This window comes from Phoenix dactylifera, chromosome 3 (genome assembly GCF_051530095.1).
Source record: "Phoenix dactylifera cultivar Ajwa chromosome 3, Ajwa_hap1_PhDact_Kaust_v1.1, whole genome shotgun sequence".
Lineage (NCBI taxonomy): Eukaryota > Viridiplantae > Streptophyta > Magnoliopsida > Arecales > Arecaceae > Phoenix > Phoenix dactylifera.
This window is the reverse complement of record NC_143192.1, coordinates 46,393,835-46,418,869: the sequence shown is the minus strand read 5'-3', so window position 1 is coordinate 46,418,869 and position 25,035 is coordinate 46,393,835. Positions and strand designations below refer to the sequence as shown.

Genomic DNA, 25,035 nt, shown 5'->3' with positions numbered 1-25,035 from the left:
TTAGGCTGCTTTTTAAACTGTGCCCAGGAAGCAACTGTTATATCATGGCTAGGGTTGTTACAAGCACTCCATAAAGGTTCGATCTAATCGAAGAATATGATGTCCATGGTAGATAATCTTCTCTCCATACTCGTGGTAACCTGATACAAAAAGAGCTAGAGGCACCAGGAGTACTCCCGGTTGGGTAAGATCCATGGTTTGCAAATCCCATGCCTCTATTTGTGGGGATGTTGGGTCTAACATATCCGATCCACTAGGTCGTGTCTGGAGTCTTGAATGATAAAAATATGTATCGAGTTGGGATCTAGCGGAGGCCAGGTTCATATACCCATCAGGCATCAAATATTATATCATTAAGAATTAATTAATCTATAGAAACTATGAGTTGAAAAATATGTCAATAAACATCTTATATATGCCTAAAAAATTAAATCATAAATAATAAAAAATGATGGTTAACTATACAACAATATAGATTAAAAATTGAAAAGATCCGCATTAAGTATTGAGGTTTTTTTTGCACGAATATCCTCCTAAATATCGAATTTTGCATGACTCTCTAAAAATTGATATTTGGATGTATACTCTCGTAAAACACTTGTTTTGCTATTCTACCTTTTTTTTTATTCTTATTTTTTGTATGTATACTCACGCCATCTAATATTTTTAAAAAATTGACGATTTCAAATTAAAATAACTAAAATATTTTTAATGGGTAGATGCGTAAAAAGAAATAGATGATCGCGATGAAGGACAAAAAAGTAATTTCAAAATTTTATTTTATTTGTAATTAAAATAAATATGGTTTTTATTAATGATGTTAGAAGAACAGTTGTATTAGGAGCATTTGTGCAAAAATAGCATTTTATAAAGATATAAAAAATAAATATAAATTTTAAGAGAATATTGACATAATTTTAATTTTTAGAAGGATATTTATATAAAAAAAACTCTAAGTATTAATATTCTAATATTATATATATATTGTGCATGCATATGTCGGGTCCGGGTCCCGGTTAGGGCGGGTCTGATTCAGGTTATGGGTTGAAGGGCAGCCTAAGCGGCACCGCATTGATATTCCCGAGATTGTTTTGAGAGCCTACCTCCGAGAGTGGAGGCGTTGCCGTGGACCGGGGGTGTTTCGTCTCCTCTCGGCAAACATGCATCCGTTTGCAATCCGATAACGATATCCCAGCTATCCCACCGTTATTCGATGGCGGACCCCTCCTCCGACGATCTCGACCAACTCCCTGACAGTATGCTCCTATTCCCTCTCCTCTGTCTTCCCCTTCTCTCTTAATACCCACTCCGTTATCCATTCTCTCTGCTTTATTCCAGGCGCTTTGGACGACTTCACCAAGCTCGACCTTACTCCCTCTCAAAAGTATTCTTCTTTTCCGCTTTCCTCCATCCAATTCCAGTCTTTAATTGATTTAGTTCTATTCCTATCTATCTATAAATAGGAGCGGTGGTGTTGGAGATGGGAAAGGAGGAGGAGGAGGTGGGGGAGAGGGAAGGGCTTCTATGCCCCCTTCGTCTTCGGTGCAGGGATTGGGAATAGGGTTGCCGGACCTGAAGGCGAGGAGGAAGGGGAAGCAGAGGGCTCCTCCCAAGGGATCCCACGCCTCCGAGGCGCTCGAGAAATTGACTCAGCAAACTCGCGAGGCCGTACGGGGGCTGGAGTCGGCCACCGCCGCGGCCCCGAGAGGCGAGGGTGATTTGGATAAGGAGTCCATGGTTGAGGACTTTGTCAAGCAGTTCGAGGAGCTCGCTGGATCCCAGGTCTGTGTCATGTTTTATTTTGTTAGTTTGTTTTTAATAAATTCATTTCTCAGGATATTTGGTTTCTGATAATTGGGAGAGTCCTTTACATCAAGGGGAAAGTAGATTTTGTGAATTTTATAGTCGTTTATCTGATTTATTTAGTCTTTATGATTGTGTTTCTGGTGGTATGTGAGGTGGATTAGATTAAGGGAGCTACTTGGTGATATAGAGTTAATCTGTGTTGCTTTTCTTTATCCTGGATTTGGGTTTGAATTCAGTACTTAGCTTCATCTAATTATATAGGTTGGTTTTGGCTTATTACCTATTAAAAGGGTGATAGCAATTGGAGCTGGAAAACTTTAGTCTTTGGTTTTGAATTAATTAATGGTTAATTTTAGCATGAGTTGTTTATGAAACTCTAGTTGATGATGTTTTCTTTTGTACTGGAATGGAAATGCTTCCTAGGGCTAGAATGGTGTACCCAGCAAAATTTCCACTCCTGGCAATTGAGTTGGTTAATATGAGATTGTTTTTCTTTCCCCCCATCAATGATAACTATGGGACGGCAGTATAATTGCAAAGAAGCGTTGCTGGTATCAAACTACAATTATCTAGGCTTCATTAGCTCTTTCAAGTCAGGTTTGAGGTTTTTAAGTAATTTCAATTCTCAGGAAACTCTGAGCACACTTATAATTATAGTGCCATAGAAGGACAGTCATTAGAAGATTGACAAGGTTTATCTGAAACAAGTATCATCAATGGACAAAAATGATGTAAGGCGAGCTGACTTCAAGAGTACTTTGATCTACCATAATTTCTGGTCTTTGGATTTCCAACTACATGCATGATCTTGAGAAAAAGGAAGTGTATGGAGTACTGGTTCGAGTCTAACATGGTGTGGACATCTATAATGACCACAAATTCATCAAGGAAAAAGTATACTGATTAGTAGAAATAAAGCTCTTGTTACTTACATAGATATTGCTATATGATTCCTGAAATCTGTGATCTAACAAATAAGCTCTATGATTATTGTAGGCATTCTTAGGAGTCTTTCCTTACGAGGAAGAGGTGATATCAGCATATGAATGAGATTGAGTACACTGTATGTGTGCTTGGCGACAAGGCACCTAGGAGCATCTTTGCCAGCATGAGGATTTATTGAGGCAAAATAGAGATCATAACATCAGATAGCTTAAATCTTGGGACTTGGAAATCAATAAACCATTAACTTCATGCAATCTGGGAACCTCTAGCCAATATCTAAGGTGAGACTAGTGCCCAACATGATGACCTTACTTTGGGTAAGTGCTATCATGATGGTTTGAAGCCCTATGATGAACCAACACAGACTGGAGGGTTGGTTAATTAGGTCCTGTTACTGTGGGATAGGAGTGGATTTTGAGCATTACCATGACCATGTATACCCTCACAAGTCCTTTAATTAGTCAGATAATGTCAAGTATTTCTTAAAGTGATAAAATGCCAATATTTAAAATATTTTAACTTTAAATTGGCGAGAAATATACAATCAAATTGCATACATTACACCCAATAGGACTGGTATTTGTACTAAGGTAATGCTTAAAGGGTGGTGGTTATTTCACATGCATGGAACTTCCAAAAAAATATTGGGAGCTTCATGGTGGGTTACAAAAGAGATGAATCTTTTATTTTTTTAAGATGAATAAATAAGCCATGAGTTGAACTGTTAGAAGTATATATCATTAAATGTGAAACATAGATCTCATACTCCCTCCGCCCAACCCCCTTCTTCTGTTACAGGCCTGCTGTGATCTAATGCTTCAGCTGGATTTTGGCTTGGGTCTTTCAAGGAATTTATGAGGGTTGAAGTCTAACTTTATTGTTGTGTAATCTTCAAAGTGGATGTTTCATTGCTTTTAAATGGCTTGGTGACAGCTTTAAAGTATTCAAAGAGGTCAAAATGTCCTAAAACCATCATATTTGATTGGTTCTGATTTTCAGGAGCATATTTTTCAATTTCTGTAGAGGCAAATGGAACAGAGTGCCATTTCTTTAGTGCTTAAAAAAATTCCAAATTATTTATCTGGGATAGCATTATACTTCAAAATGCTATTTATAATTGGTTGAATGCCAATTAACCTCTGGTACTTTTAAGATGGTTGACAAGACAGGCACTGTTTGCTATAGTGAATATGACAATGACAACTGAGAAGTATTCCCTGATCTAATGGGAATGATGCTATTCATGCAATTAATAGAACTTCGATCATGTTCAACCAATAAATCTTCAAAGCAGAATGAATTGAGAAAAGTATCAAGATTTGAGTACCCTTTCATTGTTTATAGGCATAGCACTGCAGGAATTTAAAGGGTTGTACCAGCAAATATTTAGTGGCTACATTTTATATGTTCATTTGGATGTATCCATGATTGCCTAATTATATTACAAACTGCATTCCTTCTGATGGGTTTTTTGCATTTAGGTGTTACTCTGCCAGCAAGGATGAGAATGAATATTTGAAGATTAATTAAAGATTTGTGTTAAGCTTTTCTACATCTTAGTTGGTTGGAATCATCATGGAGATGGAAAAGTCTACTCCCCCCTTTTTATGTTTTTTGATTTAAAGCCTTGCCATGTCAAGTTATTACTTGAACTCGACTATCCTGTGTGAATTCACACTGTGCCATGAATTGATAAATAAACACGGCAAGGGAAATCTCACACACCTGGTTTTGAAATGTCATATTCTATACCACAGTTACAGTGATATCCTATGTGATGAGTCGAGGGTGTAGATTATACAGTTAAAGCATTATTATTGCACCTATAATCATCCAGGTAGTCATTTTTTCTTGTTTAACATCAATAGAAAAGGGAAAATCTTGCTTTTTTAAATAAAAGAAATGTACTCCATAGCCTCCAGAGAAATGGTATTTACTTGTAGCACCATTATTCTGTTTGAATGAAAGATTCCTTTTTGGATGTAGAGATTTTTCATCTTTTTTGTTCTTTTACGAGGTTAGGCTGTGCAGCATTTCTTTGATTTCTTGAGTCTTTCAAACTTATTGGTATATCGGCTTGAAATTATTATGTTTCTAACACATTGATTTTTTCCATTGTAATAGGACATGGAATCTATTGTTGAAACTATGATGCAACAACTTTTGTCTAAGGAGATTCTCCATGAACCTATGAAGGAATTGGACAAAGATATCCAAAGTGGTTGGAGGAGCACAAAAGTAGATTGACCCAGGAAGAATATGATCGCTATCATTGCCAATATGAACTCATAGTAATGCTGAATGATGTTTATGAAAATGAGCCTGACAATTTCTCTAAGATTGTTGATCTCATGCAGAAAACGCAGGAATGTGGCCAACCTCCCAATGATATTGTTCAAGAGCTTGCTCCTGATCTTGACCTAAACAATCTGGGCCAAATGTGAGTCTGCTATTCTAAATTCTGACTACATAACATTCTAATATACATATTCAAAGTACCAGAAAATATCTATTTTGGCCTTTTCCCTGATAGAATATCAGGATATTTTTACCCATAACACAGGCTTTAAAGTATTGGCTAAAGCTTTCTGGTCCTAGGTCTTGGTTGCTGATAGAAATGTGATATACGCCTGTTTTTTTCTTTTTTATCCTCGCGTTGACCATGTATGAGTTTCCGTGGCTGCAAATACTATTGTCATCATTCTAAAGGACTTCCTTAACATGTTGAGATTGTATGAATATGCACAATGAAGATTCAAAGAGCCTGTGGATGAAGAAAACTTGTGTTGAAGGGTTAGCAGAGGAGGGGATGGTGCCTGAGATGGCAGTGGTGAAAGTTGAGAGGAATGATATGAAAATACTGGCATCAACAAGGTTATACAGGAGTTTATACAGGAAATGTGAAACAAGGTTAAAATTTCAAAAGATTATCAATTTGTCTTGTACTATGTTAATGATACCTACTGTACAGAGGCCTAGCCAATACAATATATAGTCTATGTGCTTTGTGATTTAAAGTCATGCATTAACCTAGTTTTGGTAAATATCACTGCATAGCACGTTATGATGCATAAAATTGCATAGTGATAAGTATGGTAAAATTAATAATGACCGAAGTCTAACTAATTGAAAACTATATATTGTCTTAGTGATGTATCAAAAACGACAATACATATTCCAGGAGTATCCATTCATAGTGTTAGATACGTCCATGTGAGTCAAACATATGATATAAAAATTTAGAGCATATCTATTTGTCATTATCAAGCTATAGAAATAACTTATATCAAATAAGGAAGCTTCCATTGCATATCACTGTAAATCTAAACTGTACAATGGACGTGTATCTTTCCAAGATATTTTATGGCAGGCATCATTTTGGATACACATACCATCTTGAGCCTCGACTGATATAGTCGCAATATGCAATAACTTAGTTCTTGAACATAAAATGATGGCTTGTTCCCAGTTTACCCCTTAATTTTGTCAACATATTTTGCCTCCACCAGACGGCATTATACATATTGAAATGTTCTGCTGATCATTTATTTCCATCAAAGATATGATACTTACTTCATAATATCACCTAGCAAACTGAGCAATCGTGAACTATATGACCCAGTTCCACAAATGCAATCATGAAGGCAGATTAAAGCACTAAAGCATAAAATGAGCTAGTAAAGGTTAGGATGTTCCAGTAGAAGTGCAGTTCTATCAGGAAGAGTAGAATTAGAAGCAATTAGAAGAAGCTAGTATGAGCACCTGTAGGATGTGTCTGAACGTGTGCAGTACAAGCCAGAGGGGCCTGATGAATCATAGGTGGATTCCAGTTTGGAGGACTAGAAAAGCATAAAGATACCAACTTATACAGGACTAGTACTAGGGTATATGGAGGTAGCTTTTTTTGAGGACTTTGTCTGGAATAGTGGCCGGTTATGTATGAGGATTAATAGGTAATTAGATGAGGGAACTATTGCCACTTTAATTCTTAACTCATATTTGAATTTGATCAGTGGATTAGAAGTCATGCTTATATCTGAATTCATGCCATTCGTGTGTCATTGTGACTGAATCATTGTTACCAGATATATCTGTTACAGCAGAGGACAAAGTATATATCAGCATTAGTTTGACAAAGTTACTCATTTTTGTTGGTGAAACCATTCGCAGGAGCAGATAATATTCTGCATCTACCACTAAGCTTTGACTAATACAGGATTACTGTAAAACACCTCCTTACATCACCAATTATGCATGCGCTTGATAAAATCTCATGTTTGTCTTAGACAGGTCGCTTGAGATGATATGTGTCTCATTATTTTGCCAACACTCTGCTTAAGGATTTTTCGTGTGTTGCTTTTGGAATTGCATATTTGTGAATTTTAATGTGGTTTCTTTGTCCCTTTTGGTTTTTGCAGATCCCCTGAGCTGCTGGAGTCTACATCCAATTGTTGTATAATGTAAATTGGGCATTGTCTCTCAGTTTAGCAAACTTTTTGCTCTTCTTTCTTCCTTCCGAATGTCGAAAAATTTTATCAGAGTGCAGTCTAATTAATTATGTTAATACTTCAAGTTTGTAATCTTTTTGGGGTCCGTAATGCTCCATTTGGGTTGCTTGCTATATTGTAACACTTAGACAAAACATTGAAAAATAGCTCGAGATCCAATTGTGGGACTGATTCAGAACTAAGAGATGGATACTGTGGAACCAAATAATTGTTTCTGCTATTTCACTGCATGATTTAACAACTATAGATATTACACAGGAATCTGTATTCCATTTGACGTACCTAAACTATATGAGAGAGTGTATCTGTTATTCCATCACATGGTTCAACAGCAATAGATATTTGGTGGCTCTGTTTTCTTTATTACATGGACACAAACAAATCTTTGGAGTTCATCAGAGGTCAGCTGTGTGCTCAGGGATCTGAGGGGCTGAGCCAATGCCTTCCGTTGACGAAGCTCTTGGCGAGGAAGGGGTGAGCAGTCTCGTAATCAAGCTCCCGAGCCCATGCAACACCCCGAACGGCTGCAACACCTGGACCCCAGCACTTGTAGACTCCAAAGAAGACAGTCCTGCAAGACCCAAGAAGAAATCAGAATACTCAGACACCTGGCCATCCACGTTTTAGCTTTCCATATGGTGAGGATGATTCACCAATATGTCAATGACCCTTAATGCCCAGAGCTCTGTTATATCTCTGAGATGGACGACGGGTCTACTTGAGCTAAAATGTTTGCCAATTGTAGTTATCATTACCACCTATGATGCTGGATGAAGAGAGGAGCTTACTTTCTCTTGTTGCCGGAGGGGTCCCAGTCATCCCACCCGCCTGGTATCACCACATCATCGAAGTGGGTATAGGCAAAGACGATTCTGGAGTACCGCCCCATGGCGCGCCCCACGTAGAGCTTCCCTGTGCCCGTCACCCTGCAGTTCACGAACGCAAAGCCAGTCTTCTCGCAGGGGGAGTTCCTGTTCTGTGCTGCAATGGACCCAAACGGCTCCGCAATGGAGTGGAGCTGGCAATCCTGCAATGCTTTGGCCATCATCAGCGCCGGAAAAACTGTAGGATTTGGAAGCAAGATAATTAACCGATCGTTGGAAGCTCGGGAATGTGGATACCTTGTACATGGATCTGCCATTGCCAAAGATGAAGTCGATGGATCCCTCGATGTAGCAATCCTTGAAGTAGTGTCTCCCGGCGTCGTCGCAGAGTGTGTCCTGGGCGCCGTAGAAGCCGCAGCCGAAAAAGTAGGCCTTGTCGCCTGAGATGCGGAAGGCTGCGGCTTGCCATCCTTCCATGCCCGGCAATGGAGCAGGAGCTGTGTTCTGTTGGTAATACAAGTTGTGGGTGAACAAGTAGTCTTGCTAGCTAGCTATTATTTCATCTAAACAGGTTATGCTTGCTCTCCATTATCATCAACTTGGAGCATACTCGTGAAATTTTATTGAAAATTTCTGGAATCATGATCCTTGATAAAACAAAGGAGACAAGGGGGGCAAGAATTACTGTCCTCGCAAACTAACTTCAGCCTATCGCTCTTTGCCGCCCCGATGAAGCAGAGCAATGATCAGAGCAGGGATTATGAGTCACTCACCTTGAAACTGATATTTCTAGCAATGAAATTATTAGCAAAAACAGTTACAGAAGCTGTTTTGTAAGTCCGTAGCTGTTGCCCGCTAGGCCCTCTGTCGCTGGCGCGGTCATGCCACTTGATCACCGTCTCATCTCTTCCTGCACCTTGGAATGTTATGTATGGTTTCGTCGCTGGCACGGTCACCTTCTCTCTGATCCACCATGGAAAGATTTACAAGGATCAAACACACACACACACAAAGTAAGAGCTGGTTTTCGGAAAATGGAAGAAAGAAGCAGAACGATGAGGAATTTATTACATGTAGCTGCCGGCATTGATCTGTATTACAACGCGCTTGGTGTTGTTCTCTGGGATAAAATCGACGGCCTCTTGGACAGATAAGAAATCACCGGAGCCATTTGCGTCGACTACGAGCGCGTATTGTTCCGTTGGCCCAAGCCGGTGGTGATGGTGTTTCCTGATGGTGGAGTTGAACTCGCATGCACTGGTACGTGGTGCGAGAAGTAGGAAGACGAAGAGGAAGAGAGAGGCTAGAATTCCCATCGATGAACGGATGGTAGGTAATAGGAGTCTTGAGAGAGAGAGAGAGAGAGGAAGAGCAACAGAGAGAGAGGAAGAGAGTCTTTGGTGCAAATGATGCGCTCCAAGGTCTAGAGGAATTTGAAGGGAGTGAAGGGAGTGTGGAATGGGAAGCGAGAATGGAGCTGCGGCTAGTGGAGCTGCCTCGTTGAGTTGAGAGAATGATTACATCCAATGGTAATTTATTTCTTTTGGGATGTTGGCCGGCCCAACGGTCAAGACGTCTCCTGGTTTTGTCAGCCAGCAAGCTGAGCTGGTAGCCAAACGCGGGACCCATAAAGTACGAGTATAAGACAAGGGGAGGACCATGCAGTCCACTGAGCAATGTCCGGTTTGAAAACGGCAACTTCAATCATGTTCCTCCTGAATCACCAGTTCACTTTATTGCAAACAGTAACAAATATAACACAGTCGGTATATCATTTAACATAGATTTACTAAGAACTCAACACCAGAATTAAAGTAGGATAGGAAAAAGCTAGGGAGGAAAGGTTGGATCCTTTATCCAAGCTGGTTCAATTTTAAAAGGGTGAAAGCCTTTTTCTTGCTTTTGTTCTTAGGAGACCCTTTTAGGCCATAGAGTTTGGCAGCCAATGCACAGAGTCCTAGAACAAGGGGTGATAGGTAAGGTAGTAGGGCAGGAGAGAAGGAAAGGAAGGCGAAGAGAGGCAACGGTCATCTACGGAGTGCAGGCATGAGATGAGAGGAAGCATGGCGTTTAGTGTTTTGTATGGTAGCCGTGAGACTGGAGCAGGGTGGGCGTCGTGATGTGGTGGGAATTTTAAATACCCGTTCGGAACGTTGGGAGGTGTCGGAGGAGAATGACAGCGGGGAGAGGTAGAGACAGAGGGAGAATCCCTGATGGAAGGCTGGTGGGGCCACTGGATACGGGACCAGTACAAGATGTTCTTCACGTGCGAGAGAAACCTCGGAGGCCAAGCTGTAGTAGGGCCCGCTGTTACAACGTTCAGCTTGCTAAGGTCGAGCTCATGCAGAGCCGTACCGAGGTTCCAGTAATTTGTCCAGCTTTGCTTATATAAAACTAGGGGAGGAAGCAAATCCCAAGTAGTAATAACAAAATATACATACTATATTTCTAGTTTATACAACAGGCTGGTCTAAAAATTTCAATTTAATATCATTATTTTTAGATGAACAGCATAAATACTAAATCGCAAGTCAGTAACTCAAGTTAATGAGATCATGAACAGCAATTTTGTGGGCCTTTTGAAAAGTTTTTCAATGTTTTACCCCCCCCCCCCCCAAAAAAGAAGTTTTTCAGTGGCACTAAGTGGTATTAAAATAGTAAAACTATGTTCTAGTATAGGCTTAGTTGAAATCTGTTGCAAAATATAATTTAGTTGACCCACACAAATCCATTGAGTTAATGAATATACGTACAAGTACAGGTAAGAGAACATCGAGTAAAAGAATGGATTTCAAGCAAGCGTAGAAGTACAGGAAAGATCCATTGAGTTAATGCTTCTCAAGTAGCTCCTCACCGGTAGTTCCCAGAAATCAAACATGAGAATGGCAGTTTTTTTCTGATTTCCAGCACTTCATTGCGATAAGCATCCTAATATTGAATCTTTATGATGTCACAATGGAAAACCATTTGTTGTTTATCTTCCATCAAAGCCTCTCTAAAATTTAAATTAAGAACTGTGTCAAACTTAAACCATGCCTTTTCTTACTCCTCAAGTAATCAAAATTTTAAACCATTGTTGGTGAGTTCCAATCCTTGTATTCCTGCAATACAACTATTTTCTAACTCATGTATAATGATTAATATCTTAATCAAATTAGTGAGAGCGTTGTTTTTGGTTGCAAAGTTTTCAAGAATATCTTCATAAAATGCCATGTGTTTTCAAGAAATTGTTTCATGTTATTTTTATATAAAGCAGAATGCTTGGGTCTCATTAACCCCACTTACCCTGGTGACTGCATAGTATCTCATAGCCTCATCCTCAAATATCAGAAATTACTAAAAATAGCAATACCAAAACATTAAACCGATCTCATTTAATTTAAGAAATATAAGAAAAAAAAAGAAGAAATAAACCTATGCAGCAAAAACAATGTGCTTGATGTGGCATCTCATCAACTGCCCCAACTCTCTATATCACACGAGTCCTATAAATCATACCAATATCTCCATGCTATATCAGATTGTCGATTAATTTGCGTAACTAATTTAAACTGCTTAGGTTTGAGAAAACAAGGATTAAAAATATTCAAAAGATAAAAAACTTTGCCAAGAGATATAAACAAAAGCTACCAAACAAAACTTCGTGTAGTGCTATCTGTGACACAAAAATCTCTTTTTTATGAGAAATAAAAAGTTTATGATATACAAATCTCACACAAAATGTTTGCAACAATCGGTTTAGGTCACAATATAACCTCCTCTTGGATATCAAATACATGGGCTTGATGGAAATCTAATATCTATAAAAAAAATAAACTTAGTAGAGCCTAAGCTTAAGAAGATGTTAATGCTAAATATCCAATGGTTCGAAATTGTGATGGTAAGAGTCTTAGAATTCGAATCCATGTTCTCATATAATTATCAGTACAATAATACTTTTTTCTGGAATTTGATCCTCACTCTTTAATGGTCTACTCTAACCATCCTCACTCTGGCCACTGCCCTTTTAACATAAAACTCCCTCTTTTTTTTGCTACAGAGATGGAAGGCGAAACTGGTATTAACTAACCCGACCACCAGCTCTCGGTGCATCTTATCCCGATCCCAGCGGCAAATGCAACAACGGCTGTCATGGACGCTCGCAAGACCTCCACCTTCGCCCCTCCTCCATCCCACCACAAGCTTATCGAGCACGAAGTCTCGGCTTTCTTCCATTCGAAAGATTAGGGCTAGGGTTTGGACACCGCCGTCGTGCTCTTCCTCCTCCTCCTCCTCCTCAAAAAAGACTGCCGCGGTGGAACTGGATGCAGAGCTCCTCCCGAACGCGCGACGCCGGAAGAGCGATCCGAGATGGTCCGGCGCCGGCTTCAGCCTCGGCGTCGACCTCGGTGCCTCTCGCACCGGCCTCGCCCTCGGCAAGGGCTTCTTCCCTCGCCCCCTCACCGTACTCACCCTCAAATCCTCGTTTTGATCTTTCTTCTTGCTTTGTCCCTCCAATTTTAGGGTTTGATTTGGATTGAATTAGGTATTGGAGCTGCGGGGCCAGAAGCTCGAGCTTCGCCTTCTTGAAATTGCGGAACGGAAGGTCCAAATTCATAAAAAAGAACAAAAAAAAAAGATTTCGCAATTGTTTCTTTATTGAAGTCTTGGTGATTTCTTCCCTATCTTTTGATGGTTCTGGATAGGAGGTTGATGAATTTATAATCGGGCTTCCGAAGTCCAGCGATGGGAAGGAAACGCCGCAGTCAAACAAGGTCCGGAGCATTGCGGGAAGACTTGCAGTTCGAGCTGCAGAGAGGTGGATGATTTGATGGTTAATTTCTTTACATATTCGTACTTTCATTTCCTTTTTTTTCTATCCATGATTCTTTCTTGTGATTTGTTTTCGTTTCTTTTCGATTGGTAAAACAATGGATATACATCAAACATGCATAACAAAAAACAACAAAATGAAGACAAAAAGACTGAATGCGTGATGCCGAGCAACCCTGATGCCTTTAAATGCGGTCAAAACAGAGTTCTTGATGGGAACTTGGGAGCTTTTTGTTAATCGTATCTTCAATCACTCATCCCTGTTAGTCCATTGTTTTGCATGACCCTAGGGTGGTTTCTTTGTTCTCTTAGGAGTTCTTTGGAGTGTAGTTTATACATGTTCTCTCTCTCTATCTCGCTCTCTGTAACTTTAATTACAGGAACTTGCATGTGTTTTTAACTTTTGATAGAGATCAGAATGATGAGTTATTTCTTTTTAAAGTCCAATGCTTCATGGTATAAAAAGATAACTTATGCCATACAAGATATCGTTCTAGTGTTATTCAACACTTTAATGCTCGGTTGCTCTAACGCTATCCTAGACTGAGAATGTCCTCACTGCATGGATGATGAATGCCTTAAAGCATTACACTTGTTGAAATTATTCTTAAACTAGCTTTTTTCACCTATTTCCGTGCATCATTCTCTTGTTTAACCTAAGTTTCCATTGCAGATAACTCAAAATTGTATATGACTTAGTAGCTGCTTTTAAGCAACTGTGTTGTATTTGCTCAAAAAAAGGGGAAAAATTGTTGTATACTGTGTTCTTGAATAATCCTGTACTTGCATATGATATAGAATATTAATTTCGAGATTATGCAGTGCAGGGGTTGGAGAGTCTACCTGCAGGATGAACATGGAACTTCAATAGATGCCCTTGATTTTATGATTGATGTGTGAGTTTCTCTCTTAACACGTTCGTTGTATTCATGTTTATGGAAACATTTTGCTGTCTTTCTCAATAAAACCACTAGCTTTTCATTCATTCATCATCAAATTTCAGACTAGATCATCGATTTTATGATCAAAATATGAGGTCTTTTTAGCATCCTGCAAATAATTTTTTTTCCTTTTTTCATCTCCCTTTTGTGTGACAACAACTCATCCTCTCACCCCAATCGGTGAGGACCAGATTTGATGGTGGTGAATATGGTTATGGAAACAACTTAATTTGGATTTTCTTGTCTTCTACTAAATAAACTTACCTGCACATTCTTTGTATGACAAATCACTGCCACCTATAATTAGTGCCCTATTCCCAATAATGCACTCTATTAGTCCCTACAGTCATTTATATTTATTTGGTCTGCAAACTTTCTGGTGGTGGAGTGCCCTTTCCTATTCTAGAACATAGTTTTGGAACCATGTGGTCTGATGCTTTGTCAGCACCTTCCATCTACAGAATTGACTAACTGTTAGCTGCCGTGTGTTTATCTTATTAAATTTAAGCAATTCATCCTGTAAACAGTACCATGTGAGTTTCTCACATTGTAGTTCAACACAGAGCTTCAATAGATGCCCTTGATTTATGCCTGATATGCGAGTTTCTCTCTTAACATGTCCATTCTATTCATGCTTTTGGAAACATTTTGCTGTCATTCTCAACAAAATTGCTAGCTTTTGCATTTATTCATCATCAAAATTCAATCTAGATCATTAATTTTATTATCAAAATATGAGGTCATTTTAGCATCCTGCTAATAATTTCTTTTCTTTTTTCATTCCTTTTTTGTGCGATAACAACTCATCCTCTCACCCCAAGTCACCGCCACCTACAATCGATGCTCGATTCCCAGTATGCACTCCATTAATATCTATAATTATTTATATTTATTTGCTCTGCAAACCTTTCTGATGCTGGAGGTCCTTTTCTATTCTAGAACATAGTTTTGGAATCGTGTATGTTTGTTCCACTGTTATTATGTTCTGATGCTTTGTCAACACCTTCCATCTGCAGAATTCACTGACTGTTACCTTCCATGCATTTATCTTATTAAAGATAGAAAATTCATCCTGTAAACAATACTATGAAAATATGTCACATTTATCACTATTTAGAGAATTCATGAAAGAGAATGTAACCAATCATTTGTTTGGCAGGGAATTGTGTTTTTTTCCTTTTTTTTTGGTTGGGGGGGTGGTGAGGGAGCAGGGGAGCTGTAATTTATACTTCCCCAGAAAAATTCCTTTTTTTTTCTTTATGTGATGTTAAATGCATCATGATCATGCTGCTGCTGTTGGTATCTGCAGTTTGTTGTGTATGAAGTAGTTTATGTTTTCATCATGTTTGTCTAAGCCAGGATAACAATATTAGATGATATAAACAGAAGATGCCACTCTGGACTGTTCTCAAAGAGGAAATTCACAAACTTTTCTCTCTTTCAGGGGCCTAAAGAGGTCTGCTCGCCAAGGGAAAATTGATGCCTATTCTGCCGTGGTGCGCACAGTGTCTTTCTAATTTATTATTTCTTTGGTGTTGCACTTTGTTAACTGTTTTATATCGTCTTTTCGCAGATGTTACTTGAGAGATATTTCTCAATGTCAGGGTGCGGAGCTGAACTAGTTGTTCCTAAGCAGTTGGAATTACAAGAAAAGCTTCGAAAGGGTCCTTGTCAAGACTGAGTTTTAACAGAAAACACCTTCTATGCTGAACAAGTGAAAAAAAAGGAAAAGAAAAGAAAAGAAAAAGGGCATCGATACTTCCATTGCCGACATAAGTTCCAGGTTGTGGAAGCTTGCTGTACACATCTGGTAATTAGTTCATCAAATAAATTTTGAGACGTGAACTTATAATATGCCTGCAAATTGCATCCTTTTCCTTATAAAATAGCAATGCCCATCGATAATTTTTTTTTTCAACAATGGATTATCTAGTATATAATGTGAGCAAAAGTCCTTTCTCCAATCCACCGGATTTGTATCTTTTTTTTCTTTCTTATTTTAAGTTTTTCACAGAAAAACAAGATAGCAATCACCCTATCCATAGTGTAGATCTGCGTAGGAAAAGAAAAAAAAATCTACCTGTAGGCTCTGATAATCGATTACAAAAAGCATCAGACATCTACATGAAACTAAGTAATCAACTGCAAAAGGCATCAGACATCTACGTGAAACAAAGAACATTTTAAACCAGATGATTAGAAATAGCCAATGACACAAGCTTGACTTTTGGTGTTTAGTGGATCGCATAATAGGATTTTTTTGGTAGGGAGACTATCAACATAAGCTGGGACCTATGAAAAGGCATCAATGGTGGTCGTCAGTTGAAAAAATTTGATGGAAATCTCTAGGTATCTAGGTTACTTAGTGAATCTCTTTTGAAACATATTTCTAGAAAGATATCAGGCTTCCAATGTCAAGTTTAACCAAGAAACTGTTTGCGGTGAGATGGAAATTCCATCCAACTTTCACCTCGCCTCCAAACAGGGGACCAGGCAATTGCAAATTAGTTCAGAGAACACGTTATTATGGTGCATTAAAGGCCTTGCCTAATCCCATTAGCATGAGGGTAGTTATGGAGCATAACTGTAAGGTGATGCTCCTATGTTTGGAAAAATTTTCTTAGGAGGAGAAGCTGGAGGCTAGGTCTTCAAGTTTCTCCTAGAAACACTATTGACATTTCTTCTTGTAAAAGCACCTTTCAGATATTATTGCCAAACACTAGTTTTTCAGAGGAAGGAAGCATATTCGGTTTTAAATAAAAAATACTACTAAAACACATTTCTTAAGCAACACAAAGATGATTATGACCCTAATTGTGGCTCATGAAGGCATCCTTTCAAGCCATCAAGATGAGGACAGTAGCAGACCATTCTGTTCTAGTTGCTATGTTTCCTTTTCAAAAATTGAATGTTTGATAAACATGTAATGCTGACAATCTGGCTGGACTAAAGAGTATATAACCTTCTAATTCAACTAGCCCATTGTGGAGAGCCCAACTACTGTATAGGAGTGCCTTCTGCAGCTGATCAGTGCAATTGCCCAATTCGAATTTGATCAGGTTGTAGTTGATCTAACAAGGGCCTGAAAAAACAGCGCAAAACTACTAGATATTTAGAACGAAAGAGCAATTAGTACTATATTTAGAGACTTCTGACATGAATTAAAACGAGAAGAGGAAGAAAAAAAAAAGAATAATAACATTCAGGTTGCATTATAGGCAGATCATCATAAATGTGTGAATGGCAAGAATATGTGCATACCCCTTTGTAGTGGATGCAAGTCAAGTAATTAATATAGATTTTAGTCATAGATGACCATGACTAACATTAAATACATATGATTGGCCTTCTACTCGATCACGTTGACTTATATGACTATGTCGATCAATCTCTTCCAAAAGCTCAATTGTATATGTCATGCCAAAAATCTATTTTTGGAGTTCCATTTTCAGGAACTTCCAGAACTTCTTAGACTGGCATGCAACCAAAATTGGCAGGTCAATATGTCTCTATGTATGTGTGCGTATAGCAGCAGTGGAGAACATATTTGCAGTGTCTCACGAACTGTCCAAAGGTCAGGCGCAAAGGATACGCTGAAAAAGTTGTAGCAATGAAAATACTATCGTGAATTCTATTGGATCCTGAAATGGATACAAATCAAGAGTGCATCTGAACAATGGCATCATGTATATGATTCAGTCAAGGGCATGAGAAATAAAGAAGTCTACAATATTTTTGAAGCATCTTTGATATCAAATGTAAAAATGTAAAATATTTAAGTAAAAGCACTTTAGTCCTGAGAAAAAGTACTTTCCAAAAAGTCCTGCAAATTTTAACAGCTGGAGAAGATTATAATCATTTGTCTATTGTGCAATCTGTTATTTATCAACATACAATATATTGCATATTTGCCTCAGACGTTGCATGGACAACTGCATGTGGTTAGATCGAGTTCGCCATCTTGGTTCCAGACACTATACGTACACTATGTTGGTATAGTATTGGCATGCACGGTATGGTATGGGGCTCCATTTGGCATACCAATACTCCGTACGTCTCTTGTATACTGGTATGGAATGGTACTCCCGATATCTATGGCTAGCCTTGAATTCATGGATGAGTTTCCTGAGAAAATATCGGCTTTTCTTATTTAATCTTCCAGTCCAGTAAGATAGCAACAATATCAAAGAGCAATTCTAGCCAAACGTGTCCTGCAAAATACCATCCATTTGTTCTTGATGACCCCAGGACAGCTGGTCTCCCAGGCACCATCTTCCAAAGCCCACAGGAGAGACAGACAATGGACTAGCTTTAAACCAGCATCGAGCAAAGCAAAAGCATCGAAACACCAAAGCAAATAGAAGGCTCTTGCTTGATAGCAACCAAAGTAAATGTTTTTAAAAAAAGAATAACTACAAGCAACAAAATTTAGGAAACATTCAGGCGAAACTAGAGTGCCAAGCATCTGTAATTTTAGGAGTTGGTAACTGCATTGTTGATTTACTTACGATCAGCACAGCAAAGTTTAATTTGAAATTATTGAACAATCCAACGGTACTTAATGTTTTTTCTGCATGCGCATGCGTTCGTGGTTACATGCGCGTGCGCGTGCGCGTGAGAGAGAGAGATCGAGAAAGAGAGAGAGAGAGAGATGGTCGCTTAATAGTGTCAACTGCACAAACAACATGCACCAAATCAAGGAAAGTTGAGGTGCACAAGGTACATTGTTAGCCATTTTGAATCTGTGGATAATAGCTCTGCTTGTACAAGAGGACCATCTTAAGCCTGTAGCTGTGGGAAAAATTAATCCGCACGCAGTAATTCTTGGGCCGCGTGGCTTTTGGAAAATAAAGGTAGGCTGCCCATATCCGCGGTGCCAGCTCCCTTTAGCCTCCGCGGAAAGAGCGCGGATGCGTCCACAAAAATATCCTAAATGCCCCAAAAAAATACCACTATATATACCCCTCAATTAGAGAAAAATATTGAAGAAATTCTGGAGAAAAATTCTTCTTCATCTTAGCCAATTTTAATTTTAATTTTTTTGCTTTATTTTATTTTATTTAATTCTTTTATTTCGTTCTTTACTAGATCTGCAAGTCCGATCGAGTTCGATTTGGTTTCTTCCGAGACGTACCAAAGAAGAAGTTGTATGGTCGTCGTATCTCAAAGGAGGATTGCTGGAAGACCTATACGTGGGAGTAAATACTTCTTTGGGACAGCGTCTACGCGCTTCGACCTGCCTTCAATCAAACTATTTTCTCTTATTTTTGTTTTAAATTTAATATTAGTAGATATGTACGATTTGCAATTTTATAATTTGAATTTATTAAATGAATATATTTATTTTTGTGCTAGAATAATTTTTTTAATAAAATAGATTTATTTTGATACCGAATAATATATATATATATAATTTCTTTTAAGAATTTCTATTAGTTGCAATTATTAGATTTTTTTGCTTAGTTAGGTGATATATTGCTGACATAAATTATATCAAGGCACTTACATCAAATCTATGGATAATTACAGCAGTAGTTTTAAGAGACAAAGTAGTTGTTAGAGCATGTGATTAAAAGCAGAAAGTATAAATCAATAGAATGTAATATACAAACTAAATGAGAACTTTAAGATATTCAAATACGATTTGTAGAAGTGAACCATGTGAAATAACAAAAAAAAAAATGCCACTCTTTATTTTCACCCCATAATGGTTGCATGGGCCATAATATACAATTGAAGGGCAGTTCTCAAGGAGGGATGAGACTTCCATCAGAACGTGTCTGTCTATACACAAACAATTGGTGATACTCATAGGAGGTATTTGGAGTTGATCATCATTGATGCACGGCACATGTGGTTGTATCATTCTATGCAAATGATACCTGGTAGTAAGAATCTACATTGGTGTATGGTCGGGCTTCGATATCTCTTTGCGCCTTCTTTTCAAATAACAGCCCCTCTTTGACAGTTATTGGATGATGCTCCCAGCATCAATAAAACTTTATGATGATTATGCCGATAAGGATGGATTTGTTAGGTTTAGAGGGTTATCGTCGAGAGATCGCAGTGGATTGGCGGGATGCTAGTTTAGAGAACTCGGATGGTGATGATGATGATGGAGCTATTGTTGTAGGGGTCGGCATAAAGACAGGAGATTACTCCAATACACTGATTGTGTGGTCTTATCAGTTTTAGGAGAACCTGTTAAAATATTTATAGAAAATTTTTTCTGTTCAGTCATATTTGGTATATCTCATGAGTTATATATACTCGTATGCAGACTCCATACAAGAAAAATAATATAAGCTGATATAGGATCATGCTAACAAAACAAAATAATATTTGCTGAAATAAGTTGTGTGTGATTTTTAAAATCATTCTAACAAAATTATACTGACAGATGAAAATAATACTGATTAATACAGAATTACCCTAACAAAAAAAATAATATAATAATAAATAAAAATAATATGGATTGATACAAATTGTTATATAATTTCTAAAATTATACTAACAAACCGAAGTCCAGCAATTGAATTCTAGAGTTTGATTAAGGCAGCATATGAGCACCTGAAGTACAAAAACAGTTAGCTGACCTAACAAAGCAGCGGAAATGGAATGAAAAGATTAAGATACATAGAGCAAAATATCAAAGGCATCATCCACAATCAATTCAAAGCACCACAATGCATGGAAGGTATGGTACGAAGACAGGGATAATTAATAGAATGGTAAGTGATAAGGCCTGGGGCACTTACGTGGCCATCGGAGTATTAATTGTATCAGGATGTCATGACCAAAGACGGCTTTTGACCCTGCCTTGCAGTTACTGTTAGCAATATATCACCTAATTAAGCAAATAAATTTATAATTATAATTAATAAAAAAAATTTTAAAAATAATATATATATATATATTATTTGGTATCAAAATAAATCTATTTATCACAAAAGAAATTTATTCTAGCACAAAATAAATCTATTCATTTATCTACAGACCTCCAGGCCTAAGTTTCTTCTTAAAGATCCATTTGCACCCTATAGTTTTACAGTCAGAAGGAAAATCAGTCAGTTTCCAAGTATGATTTTAGATAATTGATTGCATCTCATTTTTCACAGCTTCTCTCTAAAAGGATGAATCTAAGGATTTCATTGCGTCCTCAAAAGTAGTTGGAGAGTCCTCTATAAGAAAGGTATGGAAGTCATCTTCAAATATTTTCTCTACTTTGGATCTCTTACTCCTCCTAGGTTCTGCTTCTACTTCTATTTCTCTTGTCCTTATTCTACTAGAGCTACTAGCTATACCACTATCTACTCTAGTCCTAAGTGGAAAGGTATCTTCAAAATATGTTGCATCTCTAGCTTCTATAATAGTATTGTTACTAATATCATTTTTTTCTGAATTAATCATCAGAAATTTATTGGCATTACTATTGGCTGCATATCCTATGAATATGGCATCCACTATTTTGGGCCCTATTTTCTTTCTCTTAAAGTCAGGTATTTTTACTTTTGTCAAGCACTCCCACACTTTTAAATAGCTAAGATTAGATTTTCTATGTTTCCAAACTTCATATGAGGTTAAATCATTATTTTTAGAAGGAATCCTATTGAGGATATAAGAGACTGAAACTAGAGCTTCCCTCCACAAATTCTCTGGTACTTTTGAGCTTGTGCTGCTCCTCAATCCTAATGGAATTCAAAATTTGGGTTAGGGTGAGACCTCCTTGGGTATGGCTCAGAGTCTTAGCAAAATCAGATCAGAAATTAGGTAGTTTATCTACCAGACAGGCTACCTGGAATGATTCATCCAAATTGGTTCCATTAGCCCTAAGCTGGTGGATCAGGATTTCAAAATCATAGATTTGATCATTCATTGGCTTTGAGTCCACCATCCTAAAGTTATTGAAGTCGGAGGCCTTGAACCTCTTTACCCCGGCATCATCAAGACCATATTTTCTATCTAGGGTGTCCTAGAGTTCTTTGGCACTTTTGGCTGTGTAATAAATATCATACAGCCTCTCAGAAAGGGCACCTAGGATTCTATGGATGCAATGATAGTTTATCTCATCAGGAGTCCTAGAGGGTGTGCTGGTGGAAGCAGAAGATTTAGTATGGGAGGAGGATAAACACCGGTTTGGGTTTGAGTTTTGGCGAGTAGCAGGTCATGAAGTAGTTGGGTTGGACCCGTTATCAACTTCTGTAATGCTTTCACCTATGGCTGAGATCAATCTTAATGTGGTGAGCCATAACCGCATTTGGTTCTGCCACCTCCTAAAGTTCTGGTCATCAAATTTTTCAATTTTCGTACTAAGGTGATCACTAGTGTTAGAGGCCATAGGTTTAAGGTAATAGAAAAGAGATAAAAACCTGAATGAAGGCAAAAAATTTATGTCAAAAGATTGCATTAATATTTATATTGAACTTTGGATGTCTAATTGATATATACAAAATAATAATAACTAGATCAACTCCAGATCGGTGGTGGAGCACTAGGCTCACTTAAATACCAGCCTTTCTTAGGAATGTATGCCTTTTTTACAAGCTTTTTTTAACACTATTAGTTAGTGGATATAATCACTAGAGATCACACAAATTTAATTTTTAGAAAAGCCTAAGTGCAAATTTAAATTGGTTATTGTGTATCAATCAATTTCTAAATTTTCGGTTTGAATTTTTTGAATTAGTAATAATTGATTACTAATTTAGTGCTAGCAAATCAATTATTGTAATTAAGATCTAAAATATCAATTCAATAAATTATATAATTTATTACCTTATTAAAATAATTGATTACTAATTTTATGTTAACAATTCAATTATTATAATCGAGATCTAAAATATCAATTCAATGAATTATATATTAGAATTGATTTGTTGCCTTATTAGAATAATTGATTACTAACTTTGTGCTAATAAATCAATTATTGTAATTGAAATCTAAAATATCAATTCAATGAATTATAAAATTTATTAACTTATTAGAATAATTGATTACTAATTTTATGCCAGCAAATCAATTATAATAATTGAGATCTAAAATATCAATTCAATGAATTATAAGATTTATTACCTTATTAGAATAATTGATTACTAATTTTGTGGTAGCAAATCAATTATTGTAATTGAGATCTAAAATGTCAATTAATGAATTATAAAATTTATTACCTTATTAGAATAATTGATTACTAATTTTGTACTAGCAAATCAATTATTGTAATTGAGATCTAAAATGTTAATTCAATTAATTATATAATTTATTACCTTATTAGAATAATTGATTACTAATTTTGTGCTAGCAAATCAATTATTGTAATTAAAATCTAAAATATCAATTCAATGAATTATAAGATTTATTACTTTATTAGAATAATTGATTACTAATTTTGTGCTCGCAAATCAATTATTGTAATTGAGATATAAAATATCAATTCAATTAATTATAAAATTTATTATTTTATTAGAATAATTGATTACTAATTTTGTGGTAGTAAATCAATTATTGTAATTAAAATCTAAAATGTCAATTCAATGAATTATATGATTTATTACCTTATTAGAATAATTAATTGAAATCTAATAAGTTGATTCAATGAATTAATTATTATGTATTAACCAATTTTCGAATTTTTCGTTTGAATAAGATCTGGAAATTACTCTTTGAAAAGTCTAAATAGAGGTATGATAAACCTCTTGGAGGTTTAACAAATTATTACCTTTTTAGTATGATTTACTGAATTATATATTACTAACAAAAAAAAGTAAACACTTGTTTGAATTGTTAGCAATATATTACCTAACTAAGCAAATAAATCTAATAATTGCAATTAATAGAAATTATTTAAAGAAATAATATATATATATTATTCCGTTTAAAATTTTCTATTAATTGTAATTAATAGATTTATTTGTTTATTTAGGTGATATATTGCTAACAATTTAGACTGCAGCGATTTGATGCACATATTTTGATTTCCCTATTGATAAGGATGATTGTCATGAGCGTCGAGCATTTTTTATCAACTCCTATTCCTAACATTTTTGGATCGACACTGTCCTCGGTTGGACCCAATATGCTCTTGGTTTTATTTTCACCTTGTTAGCCATAATTGAAACACTGCTGCTAGATTAAAAATTGATTTTAGAAAACAATTCCAGTAGAAGGCGAAAAACTTCTCATAGGAAAGTAAATATGGAGGTAATTTACCCTGAATTAGAGACAAGTGACTAAAGATTTCGTATTATTCGAAGAGGACGAATAAACCTTAAGCGTATCACATTCATATAGCAAAGTCATGACAAAAAGTTTTGCATGAAATGAACATTCTGGTCCAAACTTGTATTGCATATAGTGTGGATGGTCTCGCCACACAGAATGAGCAAACAATATCTATAAGTCTAAAGACATTAGTTTCAGTAATGGATTTTATTCACGCTATTTTTTTAGGACATACCCCTTGATAAATACATCTCAATAGGCTCCTAGCAAGCGAGCTCTAGAAGCTACATTTACAAAAACAAAAAAAAAAAAAAAAAAACCCTCGAACATGAACACTTCCATGTATTCAAGAATTTTGATCAATAAATGTTAGCATAATTTTAGAAATTGCATAATTACCAATATCGGCCCATAATATTTTTTTTTACTAGCATGATCCTATATCAGCCTATATTATTATTTTTATATGGAATCTCCAAGTTATACCGAATGCGAAGAAACAGAGAAATAAAATCATTTTTCTCTCTCTCTTTTTCTCTTGTTTTCTTCCTCTTCTGCAAATATTTTAACATAGTATCAGAGCCACCGATCACCTAATTTGTTGTCGCCATCTCTTTCGCCTTTGCTATGGTTGTTATTGGCATCTCTAGAAGCTTTGAAGACCCTATTGTTGATTTATCGATCCATGTTTTCTGGTAAATCAACATCCGAAGATCCTCTATTTTCTAGTGGATTCGCAGATCCTCTATTTTCTAGTGGATTCGTAGAGTGAATCAATATTTGAAGATTCCATGTCTTAGTAAATCTACATATCCTCTATTTTCAGTGGATTAACATCTGAAAATTTTTTATTTTCTAATAGATCCGCAGCTCCTCTCCACCACTTTTCTCCTTAGCTTCAGATCTTCAGTCATCTCTCATCACCATCACTCGGGTCCTTTCTCTCCATCTCTAGTTTTATTTGCTGCCTCGAGCTCTTTC

The 25,035-nt window shown here is 36.8% G+C and overlaps 2 protein-coding genes and 1 pseudogene across 3 annotated transcripts; 2 read left to right on the top strand and 1 right to left on the bottom strand.

Annotated features, from left to right (window-relative positions):
* The first annotated feature begins 1,066 nt into the window (after positions 1-1,066).
* LOC103705120 (peroxisome biogenesis protein 19-2-like) lies at positions 1,067-7,441 on the top strand (annotated as a pseudogene). Its single transcript, XR_015976486.2, has 5 exons — positions 1,067-1,256; positions 1,339-1,384; positions 1,464-1,782; positions 4,876-5,191; positions 7,170-7,441. The product of XR_015976486.2 is annotated as a peroxisome biogenesis protein 19-2-like (transcript).
* Positions 7,442-7,449: 8 nt separating this feature from the next.
* PME5 (Pectin lyase-like superfamily protein) lies at positions 7,450-9,604 on the bottom strand. The gene is made up of 5 exons (XM_008788735.6): positions 9,155-9,604; positions 8,857-9,046; positions 8,381-8,587; positions 8,048-8,286; positions 7,450-7,830 (listed from the first exon to the last, which is right to left on the bottom strand). The coding sequence occupies exons 1-5, from the start codon at positions 9,397-9,399 to the stop codon at positions 7,674-7,676; spliced, it is 1,038 nt and encodes a 345-aa protein (XP_008786957.4). The 5' UTR covers positions 9,400-9,604; the 3' UTR covers positions 7,450-7,673.
* Positions 9,605-12,051: 2,447 nt separating this feature from the next.
* LOC103705122 (Polynucleotidyl transferase, ribonuclease H-like superfamily protein) lies at positions 12,052-15,800 on the top strand. The gene is made up of 6 exons (XM_008788738.6): positions 12,052-12,527; positions 12,609-12,668; positions 12,769-12,881; positions 13,723-13,791; positions 15,281-15,332; positions 15,410-15,800. The coding sequence occupies exons 1-6, from the start codon at positions 12,198-12,200 to the stop codon at positions 15,515-15,517; spliced, it is 732 nt and encodes a 243-aa protein (XP_008786960.2). The 5' UTR covers positions 12,052-12,197; the 3' UTR covers positions 15,518-15,800.
* Positions 15,801-25,035: the final 9,235 nt, after the last annotated feature.